Here is a 27,583-nt window from a genome sequence, read left to right on the forward strand (position 1 = left end):
GAGTTGAAGACGAAGACAAAGAAGAAAAAGAAGGCAACGAAGATGAGAAGATGAAGATGAAGAAGGAGACAAAGATGACGAAGAAGGAGACGACAAAGACAAAGAAGACAACAACAAAGAAGATGAAGACAAAGACGACGAGACAAAAATGAAGATGAAAATAAAGACGACAAAGATGAAGACAAAGAACAAGAAGACGAAGACAAGACGAAGACGACGATAAAGAAGACGAAGACGATGAATTGGACAAAGACAAAGATGAAGAAGATGAAGATGACAAGACAAAGAAGAAAGGAGGAGGAGGAAGGAAAGAAGGAGGGAGGCAGAGAGGAAAGAAGGAAGAGGAGAAAGAAAAGGAGGAGGGATTTATTCAAGGATTTCCTCCAAGAGAAGGCTATAGCCTCCAGCAAACTTCAGTTCTATTTGCAAGTCGAAGGCTGCAGCGGTCTGAAGAGACAGTGTGTGAGTAGGGAAGAAATCGGGGGAGGCAAACCGTGTTGGCAAATCACGGTACACACAGTGAACACTGGGGCCATTAAACTGCACCTCCAAACCAGTTTTCTAAGAAACACTGTGATAGAGGATGACACTAGCATTCTTTAAAAACACATCAAAAGCAACAAGAAACAAACACAAAACCCTTGTGTATGCAGGGTAAGGAAGCAGATTTCTTTACCACAAACCTTTTCAAAGTGTTTAACATGCTCTGGAATCGCCAAGAGAAAGGATATTCCCAATCTTAGCTGGACAGGGAAAGTCCCTTGTCCTGAAATATGCATTAACACCTGTCCAGAACTGGTGTTCTTAGGATAGATATTAACAGAGTTTAGAAAATGTTGGATGTATATCCTTTCATTATTTAATGATGTGTCCCACAGTTAGATGATAATGGCATATCATTCTTTTAAATTGCTGGAGCTCATTTGTTATTATTTAGGATCATTTTAAGGGACTATCTTATGTTTTTGGTATTAAATTTATTTTGGCTTCGTAAAAATAAATGGTAAGCTTTCCTTTTTTCTTTTTCAGCAGCCTAGAACAGTATTTTTTTTCTTGGGGATGGGTTCTTGCTATGTTGCCCAGGCTGGCCTCAAACTCCTGGGCTCAAGTGATTCTCTAGCCTCAGCCTTCTTAGTAGCTGGGATTATAGACGTGTACCACCTTGCCGGGCCCCAGAATGGTTTTTTAAAAGGTAGATTTATCTGTTCTTTTAGGGTTGGTTGAAATTCAATTGTTATCTCACTTGGTCCTGATGCCTTTTTCACTGGTATATTTCAGTGATCTTTTGTAGTCTCTTTTATGGTAATTGGTCTAATTTTTAACTTCTTGAGTGAATTTTGGTAACTTATTTTTTCCAGGATTTCATTTATTTACTCTAGGTTTTTATATCTGTCGCCCGAGAACTGCATGCAGTATTCTCTTAAGACTCTCTCAATCTTGGAGCGCCATTCTTGAAAGGCTGCCTGGGGGACTGGCTGGCCAACCTTCCTTTCTGCCCTCACCTTACTCATCTCTCTCTTCAAGCCACCACATAAACCATCTCATTCAGAAAGATAAAACAGTAGCGAAATCCATCCTGGAATGGGACAAACACACCCCAGAGCCGGGATCAGGAGACCAGGCTTTCATCCTAGAACGGGACAAACACACCCCAGTGCCAGGATGAGGAGACCAGGCTTTCACTGGCTTCTGCCACCCATTTAGGCAGGGCTGCTTCACTGCCTGAGGTCTCGGCGTGTTCATCCATGAAATGGTCTCTCGGGTCCCTTCCAGCTCTACACACTCTAATCTAGACCATCAGGTAATCCGGAAATGCCCAATCGGTAGTTTTCAATGATAGTTCTAAAGAGCCATTAACGTGCCTACCTCAACCAAGTATGGCAGGCTCTTCAGCAGTTCGGTCAAGGTCATGAATCCATATTCACAGGGGTTAAGGGGAGTGTTGTGGGTACTTTCGTAATGTCTCTTGAGCTCCTCAACAGAAAGATGGGTGGTTCCTTCCCAAGACATCAACAATACCAGCAACTGGGCAGTGAGAGATCGCAGAGACTTTCGGTTGATCAGCTGAATCTGTCTGCCAGATTCTATATCGGCAACCTGGGGAAAACGAGAATTCACACTTTTCAGAGCTCAAGAGAGACACCCTAGGTTATACCCAACTCAGCTCACTTCATTTTGGTTAATGAGACCAACAGATGAAAAATCTCTAATTTTTTTCTCTTACACTGAAATAAAGCAAGTGGGTTTGTTTTTAGCGTCTTTGGGACACCAGACCAACATGGAAGCAGAAACTGTCCTCCCTCTGCTGGTCCATAACTGAAAACTCTCAACAAGATAATAATGGGGGAGGAAATTGCATCATTCTCTTTATTTTTCATTCATTCTTTCCAAACCCCACTATAAGAAGGACACAGACTGGCCAGCTGATGGCCAGTGGTCCAAGCTTGTGAAGTGTGGGTTGCTGTGCTCGAAGGGGGGTAGGGATGGGGAGGCTAGACTCTAAGCAACACTCACATGGCTTCTGTGCAGACCCGACTTGCCCATATGCGTCCCCAGGGCGGGCTGGGGAGGTGAGAGAGGGCCTACTCTGATTACAAGGCAAGCTGCATTTTTCTAGTCTGCTATTACTCACCACAAAGCTGGTATTTTCATCTGACTAGTAACTGTCCACTCCTCAATTATTTCAGATTCTCAAGGAGATAAAGGGTTTAAGCGGTTAAATGCACTGAGAGGGAAACCTTACAAAAAAGACAGAGATTGTCACTTGGGGACCAAACACCATGTGAAGAAACACGCATCTGGTGACTGAGCCAGCAGGCTGTGGGTGGCGAGGGTGAGGCTGTGGCCTGAGCCTTTCCTGGCACAAAAACAGGCAGAGCTTTGGCACACGCACGGCTCCGGCACTGCTCTCACAAACCAATGCTCATCCTGACAGCTTGTTTGCCCCCTTTATCTGGTTTTCCTGCCAGGGCCAAAGGTCTCGGCAGGGCTAAGTCACCACAAGTTGGCACTCTTTGGACCATGGATTCTGAGAGGCAGAGAGAGGTGGGTGGCACTTGAGGAGCCATCCCAAGACCAGGGCATCTTTATCTGGTTCTGACATGTGCCCAGAACCAAGGCAGGAGGGAGGCTGGCAGGGTCCCACCCTACTTATCATGATTATGGGACTGTATAGATTTCCTCCTCAGAAGCGGGTTTAATCAACCAACCGATACGAGTCCAGGGGATCCCAGTCATCTTAGCCACCCAGACCCCCACCATCACTACAGCTGCTTAGGAAAGAAACCAAACCAGAGCCTGCTCCTCTGGTGCGACTTGGATCCATCCCTTGATTCTCAATCCCGGCTATGCATTAGAATTGCCTGGGGAGCTTTTAAAAACACCAATGCTCAGAGTGTGCTGGGACTAATTCTATAAGAATCTGAGAGGTAGGGTTGGAGAAGCTCCCAGGAGACCCAGTGGGCAGCCAGGGAGGCACCACGGAGCCTCTCTCAGCTCTCCCCATTCTTGCTGCTCACACTCCAGCTGCCCACCCATCACACTCACCCAGCAAAGCCCTAGGTCATGGCGTGGGGTCTTCCTAACCACCTGAGTCCACCCCTTTCATCATCCTGGGCAACTGAACACCCAGGGACCTGTCCCACACCACAGCCGTATAGCCTTTCAATGCCTTGCCTCTGTCATCTCCGACGACATCCTCCTGTGTTCAATTTCACTGCAGACACCCATCTCCAGGGTCACAGTGCAAACCCGTCATTACCCCATCCAACATAAATCATTCAAACCTCCTGAGCATCCCACTTGTAAAAGCAAGTCTGGAGCTGCTGTTGGGGTGGGAGTGCAGAAAGAGACTCTACCCGCTCAACTCCACCCCTTCTCAAACCTCAGCAGCATCACTGCCTCCTATCTGCTCCCAATTTGCCAGCCCCCTCCCTTGCTTCACTCTCCTCTTTTGTCATGCTGGCACTGACATTCTTGTCAATATTTAAATTCGCTCATCCCATGCCTTTTCCTGACGCCCATCGGTAAACTCCCACCTTGAATCCAACCACCTGCTTTCCCTGAACCGACACCTGCATAGCCACACCCCAACTGCTGCTCTCCCAGAGTCTACAGTGCCAACCTGGTGCCAACCTGCAGTAAGCTCTCGATACCCCTGCACTCCACGTGACATCCTGATCAAGCCACTCTCCACTCACCATGACAACTGTGGACCTTCTCCCCACTCCTAAGTCCTGAGCCCTGCCTCTCCTCTCTCTCTCTAAGCAGAGATCAGTCCCTCTCTCTAGTGGAAAACCACTCTTGGAAGAGGACTCCCTTCTATTCCTGATGATAAACATCAGACCTGCCCAGGCCTGCCCCCAGCCTATTGCCCTGTATACTTCCTCCTTCCTCTGTGTGCTGTTTCCTAGTCTCCCACACCTCAAGGCCCTCCTGTCTTACCCCTTCTCGCCCTTGTATGTTCATCTTCTCTCTCTAGACAGATCCACATCAATGGCTTTCAGACATGCTCAAGTTTTTCCAGGTAGGAAAACCAACAGCCCAAATCCTCCCTTGCTCCCTCAGCCCCACAGCCTCTAGCTGCTGCCACAGCCCTCCATCTTCACAAGCAGACAAACCAGGATGCTGTCCAGATGACCTGGGCCATTTTCTCACCTCTCCTCACTCCTCACCACACTCCAAGGTGGCTTCTGTCTACACAACCAACACTGCCACTGACCTGGCCAGCAGCACCGACTCTTCCCACTGAGCTAAACCTGGAAGTCAGGCAGTCCCTCTCTGACCTGCCCTCCTGCGATGCTGCTGGCCATTCCTCTGCCTTGGCTCAAGGATGTTCGGCTCTCCTGGTTGTGCTTCCTGCTCTCTCACCTCCTCCTCCAACCAATCAGTACCTAAGGAGAGCTCTGAGCCTTCCTACCTCTGCCAAGGTAAGAACTTCTTCTTAGCTGCAGTCCAATACATTAAAAAACATAGTGGGGGCTGGGTGCAGTGGCTCATGCCTGTAATCCCAGCACTCTGGGAGGCTGAGGTGGGCGGATTACCTGAGGCCAGGAGTTCGAGATCAGCCTGGCCAACACGGTGAAGCCCTGTCTCTACTAAAAATACAAAAACTAGCTGGGCGTAGTGGCGGGCGCCTGTAATCCCAGCTACCCAGGAGGCTGAGGAAGAAGAATCTCTTGAACCTGGGAGGCGGAGGTTGCAGTGAGCCAAGATCGCACCACTGCACTCTAGCCTGGGCCACAGAGCAAGACTCCAACTCCAAAAAAACCCCACAGTGGGAAGGAAAGGGAGAGTGAACCCGTTCTGGCTGTTTACGGAATTAAATGACACAGAAATGTGTGCAGCTAGTAATGGGCCTGTAACTGAGGGTGCCGTCCTTCATGCTTCCCTTTCCATTCCTTCCTCCTGGCAGTGACTTCTTCTGGTCCTGTGGGGGAGGAGGCTGAAAACTGGCAGCTGCTCTGCCTAGGACAGGAAGGGTCAAGTGCAGTCCAGGACAGCAAACAGCACGAGCTGCCCTCTCTACTACAGCTCTGCCAGTGACAAAGGCCACTCTGCACCCTCGCTTGCTCCTAAGCCTACTCCTAAGTGGGTGAGAATGTGGAGGGAGAGGACACTGTGTGATTACGGGCTCCCAAGAACGTCACAGGCAAAACTCACACTGGAAGGAGTCAAGCTCAGGCCAGCAGTGCTGAGGCAGCTGCACCTCATGACCGAACCCTGGGGTGAAGAGTGACCTCATCAGTTCACAAAGGCGTTGCTTTGGCAAGGCCATTCAGAAACACACAAGAGGAAGACCAAAACTCTCAACTTCCAAACCAAGGCTTCTATTACCTAATAAGCACTAATGACACAAAACGAGTCATAATGCTGTGACAGTTAAGTAATTCAAGGTGTAAATAAAGAAACGCTACAGCACACGCAAACGTCCTAATGAGAATTAGGTCACTGTGAGTTTTATCCCATGAGGGAAAAAAAAAAAAAAAAAAAAACCATTTACCTTCACGACATGGCAGAGTTTCTGAGTTAAAGCCGAAATGGAACTGACATCATAGTCTTGGAGACGAAATGTATAACCAAAAGTTTTAGCATATTCTGTAAGGAGATCTGTCATCATAAGGCAGTTATCTTTTTGGGACCGAAGGAGTTTAACAAACTGGGCAGCTAGAGCTTTGAACCGCTCCACCTCTGTCAGAGTAAGGATCTTTTCTTCTCCACATTCCAATACCTTTGAAAACACACGGGGGGAGGAAAGGGAAAATAAACAAATCATGGTTGTTTACAGAATAGCAAAAAAAGTATGCAACTAGTAATGAAAAAACAAGTCAGCGTTACTGAATGGGTATAAAGTTTCAGTTGTGTGAGATGAAAAAGTTCAGAAGATCGGTTGCATAACAATGTGAACGTGCTGACCACTACTGGACAGGAGATATAAAGATAGTTACGAAGGTAAGTTCTATGTTATGTGTATTGTGCCACAATAAAACAATTTTTAAAAAGCACTTCAGTAGTAAAAAAAGAAAATAAAATCGACAACAGAAATTTGGTTTAACTTAGCAACAGCGAACAGCTTAGCACTGATGTTACCTCATGTACTCAGACCTACCTTCAACATGAAGGATTTTAAAAGTATAAAAGTAATGAACAAATATTCAGTGTAAGAAATCAGCAGGTGTGGTGGCTCACGCCTGTAATCCCAGCACTCTGGGAGGCTGAGATGGGCGGATCAACTGAGGTCAGGAGCTCAAGACCAGCCTGGCCAACGTGGTGAAACACCATCTCTACTAAAAATACAAAAATTAGCTGGGCATGGTGGCGGGCACCTGTAATCCCCAGCTACTCAGGAGGTTGAGGCAAGTGAATTGCTTGAACCCGCAGGCAGAGGTTGCAGTGAGCCAAGATTGCGCCATTGCACTCCAGCCTGGGCGACAAGAAAGAAACTCCATCTCAAAAAACAAAAACAAACAAACAAAAAAAAGAAAACCTACTTAATCTTTTTTTCAATAATTACCCCCAAAACAAGTTTGAATAATCCTTTATTGAAGGAAAAAGCCATATTTATCTAAAAATACTAATGAGTCAGGAATATGGCTTCTCTGACTGGAATAGCTTAGATTTTCATCCTCTTTCGTAACTCCCTACTTCCCAGAAAAACAGGTCTGGAACGTGAAAAAGTATTTCCTATATGTTGTTCAGAAAAATACTTTATAAAATTAGAATTTCTTCACTCACTTGTAAAGTATCAGGTATGGCTTCAAAAAGTTCAAGTAGTTTGGTAAACCCATAGTACGCAAGTTTGCACTGCCGGCCAAAGTGGTGATGGTAAGAAGGGATAAATTTATTAAAGGGCATCCGGAAATGGGGTTGGTGACGCAGCAAATCAACGACATCCTTGGAGAACTGTTTTGTCCTTTCTATTTCATCCTGAGTGCGTTCTTTTAAAAAAACCAAAAAACATAAAATCACAGTTTTTTTCTACCCATTTGTGTTCAACATCCACACTAGAGTAAATCCTTTTGGGAATTTATAAACGATATCATCCTTGCCTTCCAAACACACACAACCTAAAAAAAACACATACACTCTTCCCTCTGTGCAAGTGGTTCTCAAACATGTTCCAGGGCAGAACACCAGGAAGTTATATTATTATATTATGAAATTCATATATATTCATCTTATAAGCTAGAAACAATGTCATCTTACAAGCTAGAAACAATTTTCTAGCCCCTGCCCCATATCTATTAACATGACACACACCCAGGTCCCTGTACTTAAGCAAGTACTCTAGAAATTATTCCCATGAAATCACACTTCTGAATATCCCCACTTTTTTTGTTTATTCATCTGATCTTCAGTTAAAACTTGCTAGCAGAAGAGAGAATCAGGCTTCAAAAGTTGAACAAAAATAAACAGGAGGGAAAGCTTAAGCTGAGATTGTTTCTATTAATTTTTAAGTGAGAATGGGCCCTGGAATTCTATGATTTCATGGACATCAATGTTCTGCAGGAGCACCGTTTAAGAACCAGATAATAGAAGGAGGATACGACCATACAGTCACCCCAGTCACCCCTTGGTGTTCTCAAGGGATCGGGTCCAGGACCCTGCCTGGATACCAAAATCCGCACCTACTCAAGTCTTGCGGTCTGCCCCGCGGAAACTGCAGACACGAAAAATTGGCCCCCAGTATCCATGAGTTTCGCATCCCTCAAATACTGTACTTTCTACCCGTAACTGGACCTGTGCAGTTCTGACTTCAACTATTAAAATTTGAAAGGCAAAAGAAAAAAAACATTCGAGTTGTCTTCCCTTCTCAAGTGTGCACAGTAAATAAAGTAGCTCAGAGTTCAACAGAAGAGCAAAGCCAACAGGCACGGTGACAGATTCTCAACTGGATGACTAAGGCTCACGTAGCCACAGCCAGGCTGCAGAAGGCATTTGAGCAAAGTGCTGATGATGCCCCTTTTCCCCCTTAGAGTCAATTCTAAAAAGCCAGCCTGCTTTTGTTCTTGAGAACAGCTTCACCTACTTTGAAGAACACAGAATCCAAAGAGCAGCAGTTTTCACACTGTGCTTTCTGTGGAATCTTCAGGAAGCACGGACAGGGAGGGAAAACCACATCTTCCATGCCACACTATGTTAAAATAACAGGAGATAGACAATATCCTTCCAGCAAATGTAAGTCACATACCTCTTTTGGGGATACAAATCACCATTTCATTATCTTGTTGGGACAAGCAGATGGTTGTGTCTGGAATCTCTGATACGATGTCAATCAACTCACAAACACCATATTCAGTGACATCCCAGTCCTTTGAGAAACACCTAGGTTTTAACAACGGAAGTGGATACAGAATGAGTAGTATCATCGGTAAAAGAACTACAAGTTTTCCGGCCAGGCACTGGGGCTCACGCCTGTAATCCCAGCGCTTTGGGAGGCCGAGGTGGACGGATCACGAGGTCAAGAGATCGCGACCATCCTGGCTAACATGGTGAAACCCCGTCTCTACTAAAAAATAGAAAAAATAAGCCGGATGTGGTGGCGGGCGCCTGTAGTCCCAGCTACTCTGGAGGCTGAGGCAGGACAATGGCATAAACCCGGGAGGCAGAGCTTGCAGTGAGCCAAGATCGTGCCACTGGGCGACAGAGCGAGACTCCGTCTCAAACCAAAAAAAAAAAAAAAAAAAAAAAAAAAAAACTACTACAAGTTTTCCAAAAGAATGCTTAATAGAAATACTAGATAACTATTTAGAGTTTGGCAGAAGATAAAATGTCTTAAAATATTTGCTTTCATTTCTGTTCTTTTCATCAACTCACCAGTGATAAGCCTGTGAGAATTCTCTCACAATGACCTGTTTGCTGGCCTGGGATTTGAGAAGTTTTAGTAAATCCTGAGTAAAGCGCTTCACCTGGGCCCTGTGGGTAAGGGTCAGCAGACGTTTGGAGCCCATTCCAAGAATCTGCAAAGCAAATGGTTTATTTATACACATAAGACCTCAGCAGACAGCGACTTCCTTGCTGCTGGCTCACCCTCTCGTTACTAGCCTCAGAGAATGACTCCCTTTATGTAGAATGTGTGCAATTTGAAACACATGTCGATCAACAAAATGTAGTTGGTCAAAAGGAACAAATGTCCAACCTTCTGAAACTCTTATCGTTTTTGGCCTGGCACACCTTCTCCCAAACAGTCGTTGAGTATAAAAATGAAAAGTGTAATCTTTTGGAAAGCAAAGTCGTGAGTACAGAAATGAAAACTGTATTGGTTGTCCAGACAAATTGGTCTGCAAGTTTTTCAAGCCGTTTTTAGTGAGTGGGAAGCTGTTATAACACTGTGAGTTAACTGGTAAAAGTCTTCATAGGATCCAGTGCACTCTAGCCCAGTAACTTGTCTCCAACTAGTTAAATTTAGAAGAAAGGTTAAGCCCTTGACTCTCACATAGGCACCAACATACAAATATGTGGCTATTCATGGGAGCTTCCTTGTAATCATGAACAGTTCTGGAGAAAGCTGTGCTGGGATGAAGAAGGTCTATAGAGCTTAGAGGGAAAATACTCCTCAGTCCTCCAAGGAGTTCCTCTAAAACTGGAAACTAGCAGCGTTCTGAAAAATTGAGAAGCCGCCTTTGTGTGTTATTCCTGCCCTCTGAAGGAAGTTTTTAGTGGATGTTCTGCCCAGAACTGACTTCTTAGGAATTAAACTGTTTCTTTGATGGAGGCAGCCAAAGCCATGGAGGAACATTCCTGCCTGTAAACAAGTAATCTCATGACACGCCTTACCTGCAATACATGAGGCACTGCTTCTAATAACTCAATCAGCTTGGAGTATCCGTAGTCTGACACTCGGCACTGCTTTGCAAAATGATGGTGATAGGATGGGATGAAATGACTGATGGGTATGACACAAGATGGCTGGCTTTTCAGCAAGTCAATCACTTCTCTACTGAACTGGATCAGCTGGGGGTTACCTACAGGACTCTTCGAACGCAGAAGCCAAGGGTCTAGAAGAAAAAGAACATGTATAAGACAGAAAGCACAGATTTCACCAGCTGAAAGGAGGGAAAATGGCCCTGCAGTCCCTGGCTTGAGTTCGATCATGGGGAAGCAGACAAAACCAAATACAGTAGCTGCTTTACGTCTCAGTTTCTATATTCAGGTCTCATAGTCCAAATAACTAGCTAACTAACTTATTCACGGGCTGTCAAATGCTGTCCCACTAATCCTCAAAGTTAAGCGGCCAAGGTAAAGCAGAGTCTACTATAGTGTTATTTATAGCAGAAGTCAAAGTACACAAGAAGCTCCCAGTTTAGAAACTAGTTATATTTCCAAGATCCTTCTGAAACTTGGTCATGTGGAACGTACCTTTCCACAAAGTTATAAATGGTCATCAGGTAGGTGGCCCAGAAGAGCAAAATTAATCCATAGTGGAGCTGAAAACATTACCCAGAAAACCACAGAAAGTGATAATGTTGTAAAATTAGCATGACATAAAAGGGTGTAAGGAACAGGTTTTTGCACCATCTTGACTGCTTATACCTATTAAAAAGGTATAAGTAATCAGACGGAAATCTTTATAGAAAGGTGGAGAGGCTTGCTGGTCGCGGCGGCTCATGCCTGTAATCCCAGCACTTTGGGAGGCCGAGGCGGGCGGATCACGAGGTCAGGAGATCGAGACCATCCTGGCTAACAAGGTGAAACCCCGTCTCTACTAAAAATACAAAAATAAATACAAAAAAATTAGCCGGGCGTGGTGGCAGGCACCTGTAGTCCCAGCTACTCAGGAGGCTGAGGAAGGAGAATGGCATGAACCCAGGAGGTGGAGCTTGCAGTGAGCCTAGATTGCACCACTGCACTCCAGCCTGGGCCACAGAGCGAGATTCCGTCTCAATAAATAAATAAATAAATAAATAAATAAATAAATAAAATAAAATAAAATAAAAAGTGGAGGCTTGTGGGCTCATGGCTTAGGAGAAAGGAGGAGTGGCATAATCTATGGCCCCTGAGAAGTCTAAGACAGAGGGAAAAGAAAGGAGGTGTCCCGTAAGAAACCTGAGTACACACATTCCTAAGAGCAGGCTGACTCAGAGAGAATTCCTTGGTTATCCTCACTTTTTTTCCTGTAGGGTAAGGGAGGTGGGAGAAGCAAAAGAAGTGTTGGGGACAAAGAGGAGGAAGTATGTGTGTATACACAGGAAGGCAACAAGTAAAGTGTCGTTCACGGGCAGCAGCCTTGGACATCTGCAACTCAGGACATGCCCGTAACTCAGACACTCACCCAAGTCTAGGTCCAAATACCTTGGTCTTTTAAATTTATTTTCACATTTATCAAAGTCCAAAACGTGGACCAAAATGACTTTCGAAGGTAAATCTGCATTAAGTGGTATTTCCTTCAAATACCTGAAAGTACTTTTTTTTTAAAGACAGTTTCGGCCAGGTGCGGTGGCTCACGTCTGTAATCCCAGCACTTTGGGAGGCCAAGGCAGGCGGATCACGAGGTCAGGAGATCGAGACCATCCTTGCTAACACGGTGAAACCCTGTCTCTACTAAAAATACAAAAAAAATAGCCAGGCGTGGTGGCAGGCGTCTGTAGTCCCAGCTACTCGGGAGGCTGAGGCAGGAGAATGGTATGAACCGAGGAGGCGGAGCTTGCAGTGAGCTGAGATCCCGCCACTGCACTCCAGCCTGGTGACAGAGGGTGACTCCGTCTCAAAAAAAAAAATCCTGGGCGCGGTGGCTCACACCTGTAATCCCAGCACTTTGGGAGGCTGAGGCGGGCGGTTCATGAGGTCAGGAGATCAAGACCATCCTGGCTAACAAGGTGAAACCCGTCTCTACTAAAAATACAGAAAAAAAAAAAAATTGGCCGGGCGTGGTGGCGGGTGCCTGTAGTCCCAGCTCCTCAGGAGACTGAGGCAGGGGAATGGCATGAACCCGGGAGGCGGAGCTTGCAGTGAGCCAAGATTGTGCCACTACACTCCAGCCTGGGCAACAGAGCAAGACTCCGTCTCAAAAAAAAAAGACAGAGCTTCACTCTTGTCACCCAGGCTGGAGTGCAATGGCTTGATCTTAGCTCACCACAACCTCCACCTCCTGGGTTCAAGTGATTCTCTTGCCTCAGCCTCCCGAGTAGCTGGGATTACAGGTGCCCACCATCATGCCTGATTAATTTTTCTATTTTTAGTAGAGATGGGGTTTCACCATGTTGGCCAGGCTGGTCTTGAACTCCTGACCTCAGGTGATTTACCCACCTCAGCTTCCCAGAGTGCTGGGATTACAGGTGTGAGCCAACAGGCCCAGCCCCTGAAACTATTTTTAAAAGGTCAGTCAACTGGCAAGCCAAAAGCTTCACAAAATTAGGTTGCTAAAAGGATCTGTAAATGTGAAATTTGAGTTTCAAATTTTTTACATAGCTTATGTTGGTACTTTCAAACTGGCCAGGTGTGGTGGCTCATGCCTGTAATCCCAGCATTTTGGGAGGCCATAGTGGGATGACATCTTCAGCTCAGGAGTTCAAGAGCAGCCTGGACAACACAGCAAGGCCCTATCTAAAAAACAAAGTCTAGGCCGGTTGCGGTGGCTCATGCCTGTAATCCCAGCACTTTGGGAGGCAGAGGCAAGTGGATAATGAGGTCAAGAGATCAAGACCATCCTGGCCAATATGGTGAAACCCTGTCTCTACTAAAAATACAAAAAATTAGCTGGGCGTGGTGGCTGGTGCCTGTAGTCCCAGCTACTCGGGAGGCTGAGGCAGGAGAATCACTTGAACCTGGGAGGCAGAGGTTGCAGTGAGCCAAGATCACACCACTGCACTCCAGCTAGGCGACAGAGCAAGACTCCGTCTCAAAAAAAATAAATAAATAAAAAATAAAACAAAGTCCAGTTACGCCAACCCCTCAAGCATTTTAGGAATTTTCAAAAGATCAAAGGACACATCCATGGTGTTTTCACACTTGGCAAATTGTGCTGCTGTTTAAAATAAAAGCCAATAGCCTCCTCTGGTCTCATAGTGGACAGGTGGTAGCTCCAGGACAAAATACCTGACACCTACCAGTGTTGGGAGGCGGGGGCTTGTTGTGAATCCATTTAACCACTTTGATGCCATTCTGAGCAGTGGCAATGTTTACACCTGGAACACAGGTAATGAAGTGTTCTAAGGGAACACCTCCTTGGTTTTCTTGCACTACCTCTAGATCGCCAAACTCTGCAATGTAACAATCTGGAAAGCTGAAATAGGAAAAAACAACAAAAAAAGGAAAGGTTAAATTAAAATAACAGAAAAGGAGGCGCTTGCTAAACAGAAGGCTTTGGTTTAATGTATGTGTTAATCATTTGTCTGAATGCCCACCACCAGGTTTGAAGGTTAAAATTAAGGACCCAGGGAGGCAAGCACTGAGGCACTGGCCTCTCTGATGCATTCTGATGGTATTTTCTGGGTAGTTTTCCAGGAGGGGGATTAAAAATAGGGCAACTGGGCTCCAAGTCAGTTACGCGTCTGCTTCCACATCAGCAGGGACGTGCAGGCCACTGAGTCCTGTGTTGGCCTTTGTGTTAAGTCTACTGTTGTGGCTCATGGAGTGATTAAATGAACTTCTGAAGAATACTTTTCTCTCACAAGTCTTGAAATATATGCATATTTGAAGCTGTGTACTCTCAACACTTGTGGAGATTTCGACTGCAGCACTTATGATACATCTCCCCTCTGTGGAAGAATCTGCCCTCCTCACGTTTACGTTTCTAAAATGTAGCGCAAACACACATTTTCTTGTTGAAGTACTGAGTGAATGGATCCCATTTCAGATAAACAGTCACATGCTGCTTCATGATGGGGATATGTACTAAATAATGTGTTGCTGGGTGATTCTGTCACCTGAGATCATCATCAGGTGCACTTATGCAAACCTAGATGCTGCGGCCCACTGCACACCTAGGCTGGTGCAGCCCATGGTTCCCGAGCTACACATCTGGACAGCCTGTTACTGTACTGCACACTGTGAGCAACTATAACACAATGGTATTTGTGTATCTAATCATCAAAAGGTCTAGTGAAAACATGTGATTATAATCTTATGGGACCACTGTCCTACATACAGTCCATGGTTGGCCAAAATTTCGTTCTGTGGTGCATGACTGTACTTTGACTGAAGGCTAAACACATGAGGATGAAGCATTGTAGAGTACTTATTTGTAAAAAGGTGTGGGCAGAAAGGGCAGGCTTCCTATAAAAAGCAGAACTAGGGCATTATATCGACAAAGGCTTTGAGATGGTTCACCTCAATAAAGGCACGGTGCCCTCGTGGGTCTGGAGAAGACTGTGAACCTGGGGCGCAAATGTCTTCAAAGAAAGAATCACAAAAGGAATCTTGTAAGAGTCTGGATCAAATTCATGTTCGCTGAAGAAAAGAGAACACAATTGGAAGCTGACATTCCGCAGGGGTCTAAGATGTTCACAAGGTCATCCTAACATGTTCCACAATCTTATAGAAAAGAATTACTTCTAAAGGAAAACGAACGGCACACCTGAAATCCTTATTGGAACAATGCTGTCTGCAGACAGGCTCGTGATATTCTAACTCTTCAAATATAATTGGGCTGCAATTCGTGGAGGAGCCGTCGTGTGACTGGGAAGACCCCAAGGGGCTCTGGCGGGCCTGACTGCTGGGTAGGAGACACACCAGCCGTCCGTTTCCTTGTTCACGGATTGCGACCGTGTCTGTTAATTTATATAGATCTGACACATTCAACTTGTGTCCAAACCTAAAAGCAAGAGAAGAGAGACGCTGACTTAGAAGGTTTTTCTTTGATTATACAGAAACACGCATCCTGTTTAAATAAAGAACAATAACCAAGAATGGTTCCTCCATCTCCTCAAAGGTAAAACTGGAATAATTCTACTACAAATTCATTCACTAGCAAACCAGTGATGCTTGGTACTCCTGAGTCGTCTCTGGCTCCGACCACGACAATGCTCACTTCATTTGGAAGCCACCCCCAGCCCCTGCCCAGTTTCTTTAAGTGACCTCACCGAATTCTCTTGAGTTGGAAACCTCTCTCGATGCAGCTCCCCTCACTTCCAATTCTCCGTTACTTCTCACCATCCCCATTCTCCCCTCTCAGAAGTATATGTGCTTTCCGTGACCCTCTCAACTCTCCTATGCCTCAACTGCATGATCCACACACCCTCTGACACTGGACTCCCCAGTTCTCCTCCTGACCTGTATCTTTCTTACTTGGAACTTAAAGGCACTGGCCCTGGAGGCTGGCAGATTTGAGTTCACATCCTGACTCCACTTCAACCTGTGTGACCTTAGTCAAGTTCCACGACCAATCGGGGCCTCACTTTTTCCATCTGTAAAATGGGGTGATGATAGCGCCTATGTCACAGGGTCAATGTGAGGATTAAGTGTGGTTAGGCCTGGACAGAACTTGGCTCATAGTAAGTGCTCAGTAAGTGTTCCCTGGTCTTCTCACTGTCTGACCAGTGTTTTCTTCCCAGTGTCCTACATATGCTCAGATTCCCATCTACCAAACCAGCCCCTGGTCCTCTTCCACCTCCCGGAGAGACACACTCTCCCTTGTACTCTCATTCTCAGTCTCGTACTCTCCCCTGTCCCTGTAATGGAAACATCCAGCTGCTCAGGAGCTGCTTCTGCTGTGTTTCCCCCAAGTCTCTCAGCCCCTTCCCTCCTGGATTTTAGCCACAGGACTCTGTAGTGATGACTCAAAAGTTATCAGCGGCCTCTGCCTCATCCCCACACTTCATGCATTTCCTCATGGCCTTGGATGCCCCCATTCCTGATGTGCTCTCTTGGCACACATCCTGGGTGCTCGCCCACATCCCTGGCCCTGGTGGCATTCCATCCATTCCTGCCCTCTATTTCTCCTTCCCCCTCCCAACCTTATCTGCTCTCTAGTCTGTCCCAATCGTCTTAAAGGCAAATGACTGCCCTATCTCCAGAGCCTACTTCTCTCCCAAAGAAGCCCCTCAATGTGCAGAAGACTATGTGACCTCTCCACCCAGCTACTCCAACAGCCCCTAAAACCTGAATGTCCAAAACCAAGACCAAAAACTTGCTGTACCTCCTTGCCATGCTTTATTTCCCTATTTCCAGTTTAACTGTGCAACCATCATCCCAGTCATGCAAGGCAAAACACTCAGAATCAAAATGACCTCTCCCTTTTACCTTGCTTGCTACATAAAACTAGTTACTCTGGCTGGACGTGGTGGCCCGTGCCTGTAATTCCAGCACTTTGGGAGGCCTAGGAGGGAGAATCACTTGAGGCCAGGAGTTCAAGACCACCCTGGGCAACATAGCAAAACCCCCTCATTACAAAAATTAAAAAATATTAACTGGGCAGGATGGCGGATGCCTGTGGTCCCAGCTACTGAAAAGGCTGAGATGGGAGGATCATCTGAGTCCAGGAGTCTGAGGCTGCAGTGAGCTAGGGTCGTGCCCCTGCACTACAGCCTGGGTGACAGAGGGAGACCCTGGCTCAATAAAAATTGTTTTTCATAAAAAAAATTAGTTACCCACTCTAGTTTCAATGACATTTGACATTTTGACATTTCTGTAACATCGAGTTCTGTCCCAACAGTATCTGCTCTGAATTTGAACTGATGTAGCTACTTTCCCTCTCTGCCTCCTTCTCTCCCCTGTTCCTGCCCTCTCAGACACCACTGCTACGAGAAGAGTCTTCCTGCAGCATGATTCCCATCACCACACCTTTCCCCTCCCCTCCTTCCTCCAGCACTTCAGTGGCTCCCTATTACCTGTGGGATAATGGCCAAGTTCCTTGTTCTTCCCTTCCTCTGTGTTCTCAAAGCTTTTTCTCCTCCTTTCCAATCAGTTTTCTTCACTGTCCATAAGGATTCATGAGCATTTTCTCTTCCCGCTAGACATAAGCTCCTCAAGGACAAGACCTAAGTCTTGCCCAGTTCTGCCTTCTCTGCAGTGCCTTGGTCTTGTACTCACTAGTCCCTGCTAAGCATCTACTATGGGCTGGGTGCTTAGGATACAGTATTATGGCAGAGCTAGTCCCTGCTGTCCTGGAGCTTATAGTCTAGTGCTTAAAAATGTTCATCCAATAAATACTAAAACTTGGCCAGGCGCAGTGGCTCACACCTGTAATCCTAGCACTTTGGGAGGCTAAAGTGGGCAGATCACTTGAGGTCAGGAGTTTAAGACCAGCCTGGCTAATATGGCGAAACCCTGTCTCTACTAAAAATACGAAAACTTAGCAAGGCTTGGTGGCACATGCCTGTAGTCCCAGCTACTCGGGAGGCTGAGGCATGAGAATCACCTGAACTTGTGAGGCAGAGGTTGCAGTGAGTTGAGATTGTGCCACTGCACTCTAGCCTCGGCAACAGAGCGAGACTCTGTCTCCAAAAAAATTAAAAAACAAACAAACAAACAAAAAAAACAAACTAAAGCTAGTCAATTAGGGGAAAAATAAGCACAACACTGAGGACCAAAGGTCTAACTTTGTTAAAAATAAAAGACGTTTTAAAACTGTCTGCTAAACATTCATTGACATGTAAACCTGAATGCCAGTGTCTCTGTCTCCTCTCCTCTACCAGGCTGAAGTTCCTCAAGAGTCATTACCATGGTTTTGTGCACGTAAGCCACCAATCAGTACTGACTGGATAAAGAAAAAATATACCTAACTTACTTTTTTTCATAGATATCTGTAAATTTAAACAGAGGCAGGCAACAGGCAGGGGCATCCTGAAGAACAGACATTGTTTCTGCACTGTAAAACAGAAGTTTGATTAGGGAACAGACCATTTCCTCCATATTACAAGTTATATAAACAGAGTTCATAAAATTAACCCAGTGCATATGCAAAATAAATTTACTGATTTCTGGTATGTCAGAATGTATTTTCCAGAAAAATTTAAAGAAAGGATTTTAGGGACAAGGCAATGAAAGAAGATTACGTTACACAGTAGAATTAGTATCAATCATAGGGTTTTCCACACCAGTGGAGCAGAAAAGCATGATTAATTCAGAGCAAAAGGGAGAAGAGCTTAAATATCTCCTGCCACACTGCAGTTTGTTAGATATATGTGATTGGCGTTCCCATAGATAAGGATACACAACTGAATACAACACAATCTCAACTACGGTTTTAAAAAACCAGAGGCACCAAAAAACGCTCAAAGGGAAAAAACCCAAACAAAACTAAAAGAAAATGCCAAATGCAATTGGCTTTGGGCCATAGGCCTGTGGATGGTTTTTTTTCCCCTGCTTCTTTTATGTTTCTAAACTTTCCAAATTTTCTTCAATAAGCATCATTTTTATTCTGAGAACAACAACAACAAAAAAACACGTAACTCGTAATTTAAGTAATAGTGAAGTACAAGTTAGAAAAAAGATCTCTGATCATCCAAGGAAACACTCAGGAGTGGGTCCTGTTTTGCCAGTCTCCCCGAAACAGGGAGACCCAAAGAAGTATCACATTTTACTATGAATAAAACCATCATCAGATGCTTGAGACTGAGATAGTCTTAAGGTAGACTTATGGGGCTGAGTATCTATTTGACACTAAGGATATATCTGCAAATGGAGAGCTTGAAGATTTGTAGATCTAGTCTTTACACACAAATCTACCTTCTACCTAAGATCTCAAGGTAATATTTTAGACTTTTCAGGCTTATAAACTTTTATTGTAGGGGTCTACTATTTTTAGAACCTGTTTGAACATGTTGCGTATTATTTTACTCCCAAGTGCCTGTCAAGTTTAAGCTGTATTCCACCTTTGATTAATGACTCAGACAAGAGTCAAATGGCTTGTTTCTAACTGTATCAATCTAGAATAAGCATTATTCCACATGCAATCATCACAAGGGGGGTGGGAATGTGATTGAATCTATTTTTATTATTTCTAAAATTGTTTCTGGGTCAAATGTTATTTCCTGAAATAAACAGCTTGCTTGTTTCTTACCTCAGTAAAGAGAGTGATTTGCTGGCAGCCCCGGTGGCAAGTGAGACCAGGATCTTTTTGCTGCCAATTTTGTATCTGTGGAGGCTATTCACTGCACCGATCGCATCTTGTAAGTTTTCCATTTGCACAACAGCCTTGAGTTGATAATCTGTATGGGGGCTGAGCTCAACACTCTTCACCTACAACAGAAAAAGGGAAAACTAAACGCTATGTCCGCCCAGAACCCTGTCGTCTTAAAACTGAAGGTGAACCATGAAGGAACACATTTGTCGACTGCAGCGCTTCCATGAAGGAGTATGTCTGAACTCTGCTCTTCTGCTGACCAGGACGTAAGAAAGTGAGGATAGGGTGACCTTCAGAGATGTGACACTGGCCCGGCCTGCCTGTGTGCTCTGGCACACACAGGTTTCCAAGGCAGGCTCAGAGGCCAACACATGGGAAGAGTCTTTGGGGTCTTTTCTAGACTCTACAAAACCCAGGACATGGCCATTTTTAAGAATCTACTAAAAAAGTGCATTTTTAGCAAAATTGCACCTAAAAACTGAGTCAAATATAATAAGGCATAAACAAGACCAGCCAACATTATTTTAGAATCCTACCTGTATTTCAGCAGGAAGAGCTAACTGAAATCCATCAATGTTTTACTTATCAAATTGCCTTTTTTTTTTTTCTTTCTGAGATGGAGTCTCACTCTGTCTCCCAGGCCAGAGAGCAGTGGCGTGATCTCAGCTTACTGCAACCTCTGCCTCCCGTGTTTAAGCAATTCTTCTCCTGCCTTAGCCTCCTAAGTAGCTGGGACTACAGGCGTGCACCACCACGCCCGGCTAATTTTTTTTTAGTAGAGACGGGGTTTCACTCGCCAGGCTGGTCTCAAACTCCTGACCTCGGGTGATCTGGCTGCCTTGGCCTCCCAAAGTGCTGGAATTACAGGCATGAGCCGCCATGCCTGGCCACAAATTGCCATTTCAATTTCTGCCTAAGACAAGAGCTTTTCACTGCTAGGTGTCTTGCTCTCTGGGGCTAATATTGTAAAAACTGGATTTATAGCACCACCCTGAGCAGACCAAAGGGAAAAGGAAGGAGTTCAAACTTGTGCAGTCACACTTCTATCCCGGCTGTGGTTATGTATATCAAATTAGGTCCTCTTGACTAGAGACTCCATCAGAGAGTACAACAAAGCAAGCACAAGAGGGAAAAAGTTACCTTGCCATGCCTGGCAAATGCTTCCTGCAGGAGCTGCTGCAGCTCCTTCCGGGATAATCTGTAGTCTATGTTGCTGACTTGGACATCAGCACCATTTGCAAATGGGTCTGGGCAGTCAGCTTCGCTGCTCGAATTTGCAATGTTGAAAGCAAGCGGGGATGCTCTGTTTAAAAGGTTTGGAGACATACTCCTGCTTAAAACACACATATTGACATTATTTTAAAAAACTGTTCTGTATATTTAGATTTTATCATTTAGGCTTTGTTTGAAACTATATACAGAAGCAGCTTTTCCACAACACAACCAAACCAAACATTTGGTTTTCAAATGTCTTTTTAATCTTTTTTTTTTTTTTTTTGAGACAGAGTCTCGCTCCGTCACCCAGGCTGGAGTGCAATGGCACGATCTCGGCTTACTGCAACCTCCACCTCCTGGATTCAAGCAATTCTCCTGTCTCAGCCTCCCCAGTAGCTGGGACTACAGGCATGCACCACTACACCCAGCTAATTTTTTGTATTTTTGGTAGAGATGGGGTTTTACCATGTTGGCCAGGCTGGTCTTAAACTCCTGACCTCAAGTGATCCACCTGCCTCAGCCTCCCAAAGGGCTGGGATTACAGGCGTAAGCCACTGTGCCCAGCTGTGTTTTTAATCTTAAATACACATTGATTTCAGACATTGTCAAAAGTACTATCTACTGACCCCTAATTACCGCCAACCAATTAATATATATTCTTCCTTTGGGTTAAAGCTAAAGGCAGGAATTAGAGGCAGTCCTGATGAATTAACCTTCTGCTTTGTAATTAGAGGCAGTCCTGATGAATTAACCTTCTGCTTTGTGCATTATCCTTAGGAAATCAGCCTGTGATACCAATTTAAGGCGTCTAACCTCCTCTGTGTCTCTGAAAGAGTTAAACGTTCTTGCTTACATGTTACAGTTCTTTCTGCACACAAGGAAAACTTTTATGTGGCTTTTTAGATGTGATTTTATAGATCCATAGTCACTTTCTCTTTTTTTTTTTTTTTTTTTGAGACGGAGTCTCGCTCTGTCACCCAGGCTGGAGTGCAGTCATGTGATCTGAGCTCACTGCAACCTCCACCTCCCAGGTTCATGCCATTCTCCTGCCTCAGCCTCCCAAGTAACTGGGACTGCAGGCACTCACTACCACGCCCGGCTAATTTTTTGTATTTTTAGTAGAGATGGGGTTTCACCGTGTTAGCCGGTTAGCCAGGATGGTCTTGATCTCCTAACCTCATGATCCTCCCGCCTCGGCCTCCCAAAGTGCTGGGATTACAGGCGTGAGCCACCACGCCCGGCTGATTCATAGTCACTTTCTACAGTGATCTGCCACCAACTCAGCAGAACAAACACAATGCTAAAAGGAGCTCATGGGAATGCAACACGGCCTTACGGCTTCTCTGTCTCCCAAGCATCAAGAATTCCTTGGTGTGAGAGACAGTGATAAATAATTACCATGGTTTACAGAAAACTTTACTTCCAAATAGCTTCCTATACAGAACCATATGAATCAGAACCACCAATGCACGGCTCGTTTGGGCTTTTTCCTCAACACAGCGAACATAGGGACATCTTAACATGCCCCCCAGCACTGGCCAGGGACTCTCCAACAGGCTTCTCTTTCTGACCTCTGCTTACCACAATTTCCAGATGGAGGAAGAAGAAATGGTGAAAGCATTGCCCCTAAATGTTAATGATGATTACCTGAGGAGAGGGGGACTGGCAGAAGAGTGATGGGAGACTTACTTTGTGCATTTCAGTACTATCTGAATTCTTTTCAACAAACATACTATTTCATAATCCTTCCTATTACACGTAACCACCCCCATGGGTCAAGAAGCTGGACTCACCTAGAAGACCAAGACTGAGATGCCAGCAGAGGACTGACTTGCCTGGATGCAACTAACTTGCTAAAAGCAGACGGGTAACTCACTTGGAATACAGTCTCCTCTTTATCTTTTTTCTCTACAGGAGAACTGGTAACACTTCGGGCACTGAGGTTCTCCTTTCTAACAGAAGGGGAAAATTGAAGGCAAAAGGTCATATGTCTTCCTTCACATTCAAGAAGCAGCTATGAGAAAGAGTAGTTTCACATACTTCTGACTGGTTTTGTAAACGGGTTCTGCCACCCCCGAGTTTTTCGGCGTCGACACTGCAGCACTTGAGTTACCGTGAGTGGGTACGACCAGCCTCAGGTGACCTTGCTGGTGCTCACTGTTTCTATGACCAGTTTTTGACTCCATGCGGCACAGCTCCTTCAAAGACACAAGCACAGTGGGGTTTAAATTTTAAGTACCCAAGATGTGTTAGATCCTTTACAGAAAACGATTGACTTTGAGTATCATCAAACACTGAAATCAAAAAGGGACACGCCAAAAGCAAGCGGGCACGTAAAACACAGAAACAAAGAAACCAAACCTACCATAAACTTCAGAAAGCAAGAGGTATCAAAATTACCTGTAAACTTTTAACATTTGTATTTTTTGTAGCAGATCCAGAATTTGCCTGTGACCCTTTTCCAGGCGTGGCTTTGGCACTGGAAGATTGTTCACTTGCATCTTTGATGAGGCACAATTTTGGATTCTTAAGTTTTTTGGGAGACTTCACTTTATCAGCAATTGCATTTGAACTCTTTGTTTCACAGAGTTCTCTATTTTTTGGAGTAAATGACACAATGATCCTATTACCAAAGACATCTTCGTTTTCCATTCGCTTCTGAGCGCGCTCTGCACTATCTTGGTTTATGAAGCGGAGAATTGCACTGCAGCCTGTGATACTCAGCACTTTCCCACCACAATTATCGGACAGGCGTCTGAGCCTGTTGCTGACGCTCTTGCCATCTTTATTTGCTGGTAGGTTATAAACATAGAGCAGAGTGTGGCACTGCTAATACAGAGGAAAGAAGTGTTACGTCAGGTTAATTCAAGGGCACACATTCAATTTCAAAATAAGAACAATGGGTGACCTCCAAACTTCAGTTAACAACTTTGAAGAGAAGATGACAGTGATTTAGACGGGAGAGGGTAAATTATTTAGTGTTGACAAAGTAACTGAATATTGTTTTAAAGAATATGCTTTAGCTGGGCATGGTGGTGCATGCCTACAGTCTCAGCTACTCAGGTGGGAGGATTACCTGAGCCCAGGAAGATTGAGGCTGGAGTGACTGTGCCACTGCACTCCACTCTGAGTGACAGAGTGAGACACTGTCTCAAAAAATAAAAATAAAAAAAAATATGCTAGGCAGAGATGTCTGTATACTATATGATTCCATTTCTATAAAGCATCCAGAAAATACAAATCTACAGAGACAGAAAGATTAGTAGTGCCCGGGAGTGGGGAAGGGGATTAATTATAAATTAGCATAACAGATTTACTGAGGTGACAAAAATATTCTAAAATTGTACAACTCAATTTACTAAAAATTATTGTACACTTAAAAGAGCTGAATTTTGTAATATGTAAATCATATCTCAACGAAGTTGTTTTTTAAAAGTCTATTTATTCTGCAGGTCTGCTGAATAATAACTTATAAAGTTAGAGCCAGAAGGTGAGCAGGGTCAGTCCTGGTTGGTTTTTGCATAGGAGAATGCCTGGGAATACTAGGCGCTATAGGCTTAAGTAAACAAAAATTTTTTTAAAACCCAACAATTTAGAGCCTGTTCAGCTTCAACAGCAAATTGCCAGTAGTCAGGCTGGAAGTTTTATTTGGCAGTGGGTAGTCATAATTCTTCCAGATAAGTTGAAATTTATGTATTAAGAAGTAGAACTTGGCCTGGCACAGTGGCTCACGCCTGTAATCCCAACACTCTGGGAGGCCAAGGCAGGTGGATCACCTGAGGTCAAGAGTTGGAGACCAGCCTGACCAACATGGTGAAACCCCATCTCTACTAAAAATACAAAAAAAGTTAGCTGAGCAAAGTGGCAGATGCCTGTAATCCCAGCTACTCCAGAGGCTGAGGCAGAATAATTTGCCTGAACCCAGGAGGCGGAGGTTGCAGTGAGCTGAGATGGTACCACTGTACTCCAGCCTGGGCGACAGAGCGAGATTCTGTGAAGAAAAAAAAAGAAAGAAAGAAAGAAGGAAGTAGAACTGGAGAAAAAGAAAGAAAAGAGAGAGAGAGAGAGAAAGAACGAACAAACGAACGAACGAACGAACGAACTGGCCAGGCGCGGTGGCTCATGCCTGTAATCCCAGCACTTTGGGAGGCCGAGGCGGGGGGATCACTTGAGCCCAGGAGTTCAAAACCAGCCTGAGCAACACAGTGAGACCCCATCTCTATGAAAAATTTTAAAAAATCGCCAGGCATTGTGGCTCACTCTCTAATCCCAGTACTTAGGGATGCTGGGGCAGGTGGATCACTTGAGGTCAGGAGTTCAAGACCAGCCTGGCCAACATGGTGAAACCTCGTCTACAAAAAACTAGCCAGAGGCCGGGCATGGTGGCTCACGCCTGTAATCCCAGCACTTTGCGAGGCCAAAGCGGGTGATCACCTGAGGTCAGAAGTTCAAGGCAAGCCTGGTCAACACAGTGAAACCCCCTCTCTACTAAAAATACAAAATTAGCCAGGCGTGGTGGCGGGCGCCTGTAATCCCAGCTACTTGGGAGGCTGAGGAAGGAGAATCAATTGAACCCGGCAGGTGGAGTCTGCAGTAAGCGGAGATCACGCCACTGCACTCTAGCCTGGGTGACAGAGTCTCAAAAAAAATTTTTTTTAAATAAGAATAATATTTTAAAAAGCAGATCCATTAAAGCACCAGGAGAAAACTTAAGATAATTATATAAAGGGTTAAATCCAGAAACCATAAGAGAAATCACTAACAACAGGCAAAGGATGTGAACAATTTACAGAAGAAATAAAGAGCAAACAACGATAATCATAAAAGGATATTTTGCACTGTGTTAAAGATTAAAAGTCAATTATAAGATGATGCTGTTTTTCACTTACTGGCCTGACAAACATTTAAAACAGACACTCTTATGAGTGTAAATTAGTACCACCTTCCTGGAGGAAGACATGGATCTTGCTAGTAAAGTTCTAACCCAGAACTCTTATGCCTTGGAAATTACCCTATGGTATGTCAGCCCAGGAGCCTAAAGATATAAATTACCTTGCTGAAAATGGTAAAAAACAAAACAAAACAAAACAAAACACAAAACTGGGTATAAACAAAATGTCCACTAACAGGTAGCCTGGTTAAATAAAGACCAGCCATACAAGTACTTTTCAAACCAAAGTTCTGGTTTTTAAAATGTGGCAGATTTATATTAATATATATTAACATGAAAAGACATCCAAGCTCTGACATAGTTTTTTTCCAAAAGCCACAGAACACTGTATATGTGACACATTTTTTTTTAAACATACATTTTTTAAATCTGGAGGGCAATACCAAAATATTAACAGTGGTTACTTCTGGAGGGTAGAATTGTGGGGTTTTCACTTTCCACATTTCTAAATATTGTGTTTTCTTTGTTTTTACAATGATCATACCACACTATTCTTTTCTTTCTTTTTTTTTTAGATTTTTTGAGACACAGTCTACTCTGTCACCCAGGCTGGAGTGCAGTGGTGTGATCTCGGCTTACTGCAACCTCCACTTTCAGGTTCAAGTGATTCTCCTGTCTCAGCCTCCCAAGTAGCTGGGACTACCAGTGCCCGCCACCACACCTGGCTAATTTTTGTATTTTTAGTAGAGATGGGGTTTCGCCACATCGGCCAGGCTGGTCTCGAACTCCTGACCTTAGGTGATTGGTGATCTGTCCACCTCAGCTTCCCAAAGTACTGGGATTGCAGGCATGAGCCACCTCACTCGGCCCACACCATACTTTTCTAATCAGAGGCTTTTCTTTTTATTTGAGGGGTACTGACCAATTATCAACAAAATCTACACTTTTCCTATTACACCTGGGACTCAAAACCCAGGCAGTACCAATGTATGTTTAATTTATTAAAATTAAAGGAACAGACTAAAGAACATAAAAAGAAATGTATCTTAAATTATCACTCTAGTGGATGGGAAAAAACATCCAGCAAAACTAAATGGTTTGAATTATCAAAACATTGTTTTGGTTTTTTTAACCATAAGGAATAAGAATCTCCAAAGTGGGCAAGTTCTTACCTAAAACACTACATTTACTTTTTTTTTTTTTTTTTGAAACAGAGTCTCGCTCTGTCGACCAGGCTGGAGTGCAGTGGCGCGATCTCAGCTCACTGCAACCTTCACCTCCCAGGAAAAAACACCGTATTTACATAAGGCCTTCAAAGTTAGAAAAGTGACCGTCAAACAGAAGCAGAAGGGAAGAAATGTAACTACAGCCAAGTGACTAAAAACAAATAATGACAAAGGTGAGTTAGGAAAGAGCCTCAAAAGATTAAGGTAAGGCCTGTATATGCTTACTCCCTGGGTAAGCCTCTGGTATCCACAACTCTCAACTGTCCATAGTATGAGTTTCAACTTAAGCCAGACCACAGGGGGCTTGTTGGGTATCGGGGACACAGGTGACTAGCAGGCAAGTGCCGGAATCAGGATACCCGGGGCCCACTCTCTTAACTGCTGCAATCACCAATGACACGTCTACTTTTTCTAAGAGCTGATTTCTTTCTCCCTTAAATGAAGACTTTGCATGAGATCATGTCTAACGTACTTCTGTAACTCTCAGTTATTAAATTATATGTGAAGACTTTCATTTAATGTATGGGATTGCCCGCTCTCCTGGATCACCCACACCATGGCTCCTTCTCCATTATCATTAATTCTTTCAGAGTTACACACATATTCGCCAACGGCTTAAACACAGCCCAGCACTGCAATAAACATTCTTATCCCAAGTCAAGTCTATCAGAAATGCTAGTCCTGGAAATGTGCTCACACCCTCCTCCCAGTATATGGCATAAACAGGCTACACACAGGTGGAGCAATAAC

The 27,583-nt window shown here is 44.5% G+C and overlaps 1 protein-coding gene across 19 annotated transcripts in view; it reads right to left on the reverse strand.

Moving 5' to 3' along the window:
* The window catches only part of MARF1 (meiosis regulator and mRNA stability factor 1), a 48,944-nt gene that overhangs the window by 7,900 nt on the left and 13,461 nt on the right, over positions 1–27,583 (reverse strand). For 5 of the 19 annotated variants that reach the window (XR_010152285.1, XR_010152286.1, XM_009430358.4 and 2 more), the window contains exons 8-22: positions 23,117–23,545; positions 22,757–22,914; positions 22,510–22,668; positions 20,642–20,834; positions 19,439–19,617; positions 18,164–18,244; positions 15,014–15,250; positions 14,767–14,886; positions 13,545–13,720; positions 10,276–10,496; positions 9,316–9,458; positions 8,690–8,823; positions 7,234–7,436; positions 6,002–6,229; positions 1,867–2,097 (exon numbers count right to left, since the gene is read on the reverse strand). Coding sequence is in view for 16 of the 19 variants with exons in the window: in XM_009430358.4 (XP_009428633.1) it covers positions 1,867–2,097; positions 6,002–6,229; positions 7,234–7,436; positions 8,690–8,823; positions 9,316–9,458; positions 10,276–10,496; positions 13,545–13,720; positions 14,767–14,886; positions 15,014–15,250; positions 18,164–18,244; positions 19,439–19,617; positions 20,642–20,834; positions 22,510–22,668; positions 22,757–22,914; positions 23,117–23,545 (2,892 nt within the window). In the remaining 3 variants the exon portion in view is untranslated. The remainder of the gene's footprint in view (positions 1–1,866; positions 2,098–6,001; positions 6,230–7,233; positions 7,437–8,689; positions 8,824–9,315; positions 9,459–10,275; positions 10,497–13,544; positions 13,721–14,766; positions 14,887–15,013; positions 15,251–18,163; positions 18,245–19,438; positions 19,618–20,641; positions 20,835–22,509; positions 22,669–22,756; positions 22,915–23,116; positions 23,546–27,583) is intronic. The other 14 variants (XR_010152287.1, XM_009430361.4, XM_054668884.2 and 11 more) reach the window with 9 other exon arrangements.

This window comes from Pan troglodytes, chromosome 18, assembly GCF_028858775.2.
Source record: "Pan troglodytes isolate AG18354 chromosome 18, NHGRI_mPanTro3-v2.0_pri, whole genome shotgun sequence".
NCBI classification, from domain to species: Eukaryota; Metazoa; Chordata; class Mammalia; order Primates; family Hominidae; genus Pan; species Pan troglodytes.